The following is a 7,334-nucleotide window of genomic DNA, read 5'->3' as shown; positions in this document are numbered from 1 at the left end:
TTTCCTGCAAAACATATAGCAAGTCAATATTCTTGCAAGAAGTAGGAAGGGGTTCATGAGCTTCCTTTCCTGACTGAGGATCTACAGACAGTTGATGGGTTTTGGTAGAGGGAGAATCAGTTTTCTTAAAGGATGTGACTGCTGGTAGATCAGCTACACTCTAGTGGATGGTCCCACACCCAGAAGTATATGGACAGCACAAATTAGAATTAATGGGTTATTAAATAAACAAAAGAGAGACAGAAAGTTAGGGGTATAGGGAGTTGGGGTGGAGCTCAGAGAAATTTTGAGTAAATAGGATCTAAGTACATTGTATGGAATTCTCAGAGAATTAATAAAAATATTTTAAATATATTGAGTAAACAAATTCATATTTTTTTTTTTTTTTTTGGTGTTTCGAGACAGGGTTTCTCTGTGTAGCTTTGCGCCTTTCCTGGAACTCACTTGGTAGCCCAGGCTGGCCTCGAACTCACAGAGATCCGCCTGGCTCTGCCTCCCGAGTGCTGGGATTAAAGGCGTGCGCCACCACCGCCCGGCGCCAAATTCATATTTATACAGAAAAATTAGTGAATTGTTTAAAAGAGTTCAAAAACATTCTGACACCCCAAGCATCCCAAAGCAATTATGAAACTCAGGTTGAGATTCCTCTTCTAAGAGGTTGTCAGGAGGTTTTAATCAATAATTCTGACATCAGCCATTATGTCATTGAACTGGCATGATTTGACACAGATGATACATATAGAGGACACTCAACATCTAGTCTTGGACCTCCTTATGTAGGTATCTATAGAACAGAGAAAGCCACAGGCTACCTAGAAAATGCTCAGCCCAATTTCTGTGAGTCAGAATGGAATAGGAATTGATTTTTGTGTGTATATATATATATATATATATATATATATATATATATATATATATATATATATATATACACATATACATATACATATACGTATATATACATATATATATACATATATATGTATATATATAGTAACTGTGAGTACCACCAAGTTGGTAATACATAGTTGTTTTCTCATCTTTGTGTCTTGGAAAATGTTCCAGCTCTTTTCTGAGTAGAGACAAACAAATTCAAGTGAGACTATCTACAACACAAAATATCACCCAATTGCTCCCTATTGAGAATTAAAAATAATATACTATGATCCTGGTGATTTTAATAGAAATACCTGGAGAAATATGAAGTTTGCACAGTGTGCCTCAAGAAGGAAACTTAACAGCGTTTAACTTGAACTCTGGAATCAGTACAACTAATATCTAAGAAAGTAACTTCAATTTCATTTCAGCTGCTATGTAAAAACTAAAAACAAATATTTCCATAGGTCGAAAACGGCCATTGTGAAAAGTATGAGAATAAAAACATAGGTACAGAGACGCTTCCTCGGTATGCTTTCTTTACTGTTTAGCCTGTGAAAACAGGACATTTTTGCTTTGATTGTACAGGAAAAAAGAAATAGATATAGAAACTGATAATATTTAAGGAGTTAATATAGCTAAATAATGAAATATGGTCCCTTTTCTGCAAGGTCTTTATCTTTCAGTCAATAAGAATTGAGTAAATCCTTTCTCAAATGACATTTTAACTCATCAGAATGAAGGCCTTCTCTCTTGAGCATGAAGGAAATGAAAGTTTGTCCCTGCAACTGATGATCCATAGACCCCTATCTACTACGTTATACTTGTCTCTTCTCTACATCCAGACTAGATAGAGGACTTGACTATCTGAGAGTCTATGTAAAGTAGAAGCCAAAAGAGGTTTCAAAACCAAAACCATCCAAAACATAAAGAAGTAAACTTAATACAATAGAAAATGATTCTTGGACTTGAAAGCCAAAATTTTGTTTTCTGCCATCACTGAGACATTAAAAATAAAGGTATTTCTACTCTCTGACATTATTATCTGTAGACCTGTATTTGATGAGCATGTGGATCATGGCTTATTGGGGAGTAGACATACTGGACTGAAGATTTCCTGACAAAAAAGTTCAACTCTGTTAAGAAGCGTTTCTGCCCACAGCTCTGCACAAAGCATCCTTGACCTCTTTATTCCTGAGACTGTAGACAACAGGATTCAGCAGGGGAGTGATGATGATGTATGTCACAGAGAGAAGAAGATCTTTTTCTACTGAACTTTCTGACTTGGGTTTGAGATAGGCAATAGAGGCACAGCCATAATGGACAATGACCACAGTGAGATGAGAGGCACAGGTGGCAAAGGTTTTCTTCCGGCCTTCAGCCGAGGCAATTTTAAGGATAGAAGAGATGATGAGGACATAGGAGATGAATATCAGCCCTATGGGCACAAGAATCACAAATGAACTTACACCATAGTTTATTATCTCATTGAGAGTGGTATCAACACAAGAAAGTTTCATTACTGGGTATATGTCACAGAAAAAGTGTTCCACCACTGTGCCACAGAAGGGCAAATTGAACATGGCTGGCACATGGAGAACTGCCATAACCAGACCAGTTCCCAAAGATCCACAAACCAACCAGGCACACATTCTTTTGCTCATGATGACCATATATCTCAGGGGATCACAAATGGCCACATAACGGTCATAACCCATTGCTGTGAGCAGAAAACAGTTGTTGGTGGCCAAGGTGACAAAAAAGAACATTTGGGTTGCACAACCTGCCAAGGATATGGGAAGGTTGTGAAAAATCAGGCTAGAAAGCATTCTTGGGACAATAACCAGTGTGTACACAGTCTCTGAACTTGCCAACATGCTCAGGAAAAAGTACATGGGAGTGTGGAGGTGATGGTCCATGTACGTGATTGTCACGATGATGATGTTGCCAGCCAGAGTTAAAATGTAGATGGTTAGGAAAACCACAAAGAGGGTTATTTGATGTTTTCCAAAGCTAGAGAATCCCAAGAAGGTGAATTCTGTCACTTCAGTGAAGTTCTTCCTCTGCATTCTGTTCTATCAGTGTCTAAAAGCAATAAGAAGGGTCATCAAGGGGAAACTTTCATTAGCAATTAACTTTAAAGTAAGGAATAATGATAGCTGAAATGAAAGAGTGAAACTACTTTCCTCCTTTGTGACCATCAAGTTCATATCCAGAGTATTTGTCCATGAAGGAAGAAACATTTATGCACCTCTTTGGAATTTACCTGTTTAAACATTAGCAAACTCTCCTGTGGAAGAAGACTTCTGAGCACATGCTCACCTTGCACAATATAGCGATGTTAGGGAGTGAAAGGGGTCAGGATAGACACTGTCATGTTCTGTTCAACACTTAAACACTCTTAACAAGAAATAACACCAATAAAGGACATGCCAAGAAAATCATAAAGATGGATACTAAAGACAAAATGAATCAGTAGTATGGGGTGTTTGAGGAAGACAGACTTTGAAGACATGGTTGCTAGGTTTACTGAAAACCAGCAAGAACCTTTTTACACAGTGTTACAGTTGAATTCTGAATGTGAAGACTTGATTTCATCAAGAAAATACATGCCAGATATCTCATACACTCAGAAAAGAACAACTACAAAGTGGGTTCTACCACATTCACTCTACTAAATTGATCTCCCAAAGCTAAGCCAAAGAACTATTTATTTGATGATTGCAGTAGTCTTTGGAGTGAAAGTCAAGAAGAAACCTGTGACCAAGAAAACCATTAGTCTCCACTGTAATAAAAAAGAATATTTAACACAATGTGATGGATAGAGAAAACAATATAAACTCCGCAGTTGAGAGGAAGAGAATGGGCTAGGTATCTGGAGCCCAGCTGATGCCTATTTTGAAAATCACCAAACAGATAATTTGATACAAAAATGAGATTCAGAGAATACTAGTCTCTTCTTAAAGAGAGAGAACATATGGGCTGGAGGGAGATTTGGTGGCCCATCATGCATGACTTGGGTTCAATCTCCAAAACTGTGTAGAGCAGGCATGATGGTACACATGGAGGGAGAGGCAGGAGAATAGGAAGTTTAAGGTCATCCTCTGCTATATTGTGAGCTCAGGGCCAATAGCCTAGAATGAGAGGGGCAGAGACAGAGACATAGAAACAGACAGACAGACAGACAGAGGGGAGAGAGAGGAAGATAAAACCTGTAAGGAGAGAATACACAGTGACTATTTCAACAGTTCCTGACTATTTAATTGTTTCCATTTCCAGAGTTTCTAAATAGACTTCCTTTCTCACACTTTCTAATTCTTTGCCTGTTGGTGTCACGTGTTCAATGCTTATGAAACCATTCACTCAGATGTCATTGGAGATGGCTCCATTGCTAAAGATGTCAGACTTTGTTTTTCTTCCTTTATTTGTCCCTTGGCTTGACACATCTGACCCTGCCTCATGGAAACACTCTCCAGCCTTGGTTTCCATGACACCACACTACATTTCTGTCATCCCAGGGCTTATTTAGTTACTGCCCGTGAATCTCTTCATTCTGCATGTGCCATGACTACATTCCTGCTCTCTGGCCCATCCTTTGCCCTTGCTTTTTCTATCCATTCTTTCAGTTTCAAATTTCTCGGCTGTTTCTCTGTTGATTGCTTTGCTTTCAATTATCTATTTCTAGCAACAATATTTTTCCAAATATCCAACTTACTTCTTCCTTGACTTTTGTACATCATGAAATCATAACAAACTATATAATTTTTAAAACAAATTATATATATCATCCATTCGCTACTTTTATATTGTCTTCAGTAACCTCATGACATCATTCTAGTCGACAAATGCTGGCATCCTGAAGCTGCACCTACTATATGTAAAATTCAGTAGACTTTCCTTAAAGCATACCTCATCCTGTCCAAGTTTCTAGATCTGTAGTGGCCCCTCTAATGTTAAGGTATTCAACTACCTGTCATGACTTGGATCTGTAATCTCAGCTCTTCATAGTAGAGGCCGAAGGATTACAAGTTCACAACCAGCCTCAGCTACTCTGAAAGATCCTGTCTCTAAACAACAACAAAATCCAATGATTTTAAGGTATCTAATCCTCCAGCTACATATATGTGTGTGTGTATCTAAAAATCATAGGTCTATGGAATGACAAATACTTTTGGAAAAAGAGCTATAAACTTTAGGACCCATCATACTTCAGTTACTAAACTGATCAACATGGTATGAGATGGACACAAATACAGACAAGTACGACTCTACAAATCACCAGTGCAGTGGTTCTCTGTGGCTACTGTTTTGTTGCTCCCTACTCACTCTCAAAATCAGTAAGACAGACTTCTATCACACTCTGTAATTCCTAGCAAGTTTATCCTCATAAATCTGTCCATTCAAATGCCTCTGGAGACATTTCCATCATTAATGCTGTTGGCCTTTGCTTTTCCCTTCTTATTCTCATTCTTCTTCACTTCATTTAACACTTCTACTTACCGCCCCATGAAAACATAGAACAATGTAATACAAAATTCAAAAAATAGACCATTCATATGGTCAACTATTTTTTTAAAGGGCTAAGGTGTCTCAATGATTCATTTTCAACAATTGCTCCTGGAACAAGCAAATACTCATGAGGGGGAAAACAACCTCAAATTTTACCTCATGACATATACAGAAGTTATTTTAAATGAATCACAGGCATGTACAAAAGACAAAGTTATAAGAAATTACAGACAAAATAAGAGATGAAAATCTGTGACCCTCAAATAAGGAAAAGGTTCTTAGTGAAGTAACAAAAGGTTTAAATTAAAACAGAACAAATTGTAGCTTAAGCTTCATCATTGTTAGAAAAACAAAAAGATAAACTATACCCTAGCAGAAAGCATTCACAATATAAAACTCTAAAATTATATCCAGAATATATAAAGAACTTTGCAAGTCAATAATAAGACACATTTTAAATAGGCAAAATATTTAATCATTTACAAAAGATTACATAAGATTCCTAATAATCATGTGAAAGGATTCTGAGCAACATTAGCCACTGGAGCGATGCAAAATAAAACCACAGTGAGCTACACACCTACTCAAGTGGCTCAAATTCAAAAGCCTAACAATACCCAATGTGGTCACCAAGTAAAAGAACTGGAAGTCTTAAATATTGATGGTTGGAATGTGAAGTGTTGTAGCCTATCTGGAGAACAATGTGGTAATTTTTTTCTCAGCTTAAACGTATACAACATTCATGACTCGGTAATTTTTCCTGAGCACTTACACAAGAGAAACAAAAAGTGTGTCCACAAAGAGTTATTTATATTTATATGTTTTAGGAATCATTTTCCTAAAAGTCCAAAGCTGCAAACAATACAAATGTCTAAATTATCATACAGCTATATAAAGAAATATTCTCAGCAATATAATTAAAAGTGAAAACAGGGTCTGGAGAATTGGCTTGGCAGTGAAAAGCACTTTTTTCTTGTGCAGAGGACTTGGGTTCAATTCCCAGGACCTATATAAATCTGAAAACTTATTAAAATTCACAAAATGACATCATATTGTGTCATACAACATTGTATAATGAATGGCATGTTGTTTGGCATTAGGGTCCTGTGCATGCTAAGCAAATACTCTACCACTGAAGTACACTCCTTGCATCATATCATAGGGTAATAATTTATAGTATACTTCACCAGAGCTGATACTTAAAAAGATTCTCATTTGATTTAGAAAAATTAGTTCTCAGAGGGTAGGACTAGAGAGGAATACTTGTAGAATAAGAAATATTGGAATTCGATAGCACTTAGAAAACCTGGATCTGGCTTTGGAGACTTGTGGATGTCAAACATGAGGTCTGGGGCAGGTCTTACTTCTGGGTATACAGTGACTTCAGACAAAGAGTTGGAGTTGGTGACTTAAACAAAATGTCTGAGTTCTAATATACAATCATACACTTCTTTTGTGATCCAAAGAAGACATTTCTGCTGGTCTGATAAGGATTACCACACTGTTCTCAATATCACATCTCCTATGCTATAGGAGGATAATCTCTCCAGTTCATAGGAACATTCCAATATCCACTATCAAATCTGTGCCTATATCTATATTTTTAAATCTTACCTGGAATGTCCTTTATTTCTTGCCACTCATTCAGATACCCCCACCCTTCTCAGTACACATTTAGATCACAAGTGAAATTATATTCTCATTCTTGGATATAAGACTGTAGAATTCCAAAACTATCAAACTAGAATACATCTCCTTTTAACTTTTAAGCATTTTAGGACTTGGCTCATTGCCTACCACATGCATGAAGTCCTGCCATAGCAACCCAATTCCTCATCCCCATCTCTTCCATAAAGATTGCACCCACTGGAGTGCTGGAGCCTGTTTGCATCACCTCACCACAGCAGGCTGCACACATCATTTCCCAGCTCCATATTCAAAAACTTCAT

The 7,334-nt window shown here is 37.2% G+C and overlaps 1 protein-coding gene across 1 annotated transcript; it reads right to left on the bottom strand.

Moving 5' to 3' along the window:
- Positions 1-2,015: 2,015 nt before the first annotated feature.
- On the bottom strand, positions 2,016-2,945 carry LOC128109480 (olfactory receptor 16). The gene has a single exon (XM_052736647.1). The coding sequence runs from the start codon at positions 2,943-2,945 to the stop codon at positions 2,016-2,018; it is 930 nt and encodes a 309-aa protein (XP_052592607.1).
- Between the last annotated feature and the right edge of the window lie 4,389 nt (positions 2,946-7,334).

Source organism: Peromyscus californicus, unplaced genomic scaffold (genome assembly GCF_007827085.1).
Source record: "Peromyscus californicus insignis strain IS unplaced genomic scaffold, ASM782708v3 Scaffold_14__1_contigs__length_90479793_seg_2, whole genome shotgun sequence".
Classification (NCBI taxonomy): domain Eukaryota; kingdom Metazoa; phylum Chordata; class Mammalia; order Rodentia; family Cricetidae; genus Peromyscus; species Peromyscus californicus.
This window is presented reverse-complemented; position numbering and strand designations above follow the sequence as displayed.

Bases quoted from the DNA above. Each gene is read 5' to 3' on its own strand.
- LOC128109480 (XM_052736647.1), bottom strand. From the start codon at position 2,945: ATGCAGAGGAAGAACTTCACTGAAGTGACAGAATTCACCTTCTTGGGA.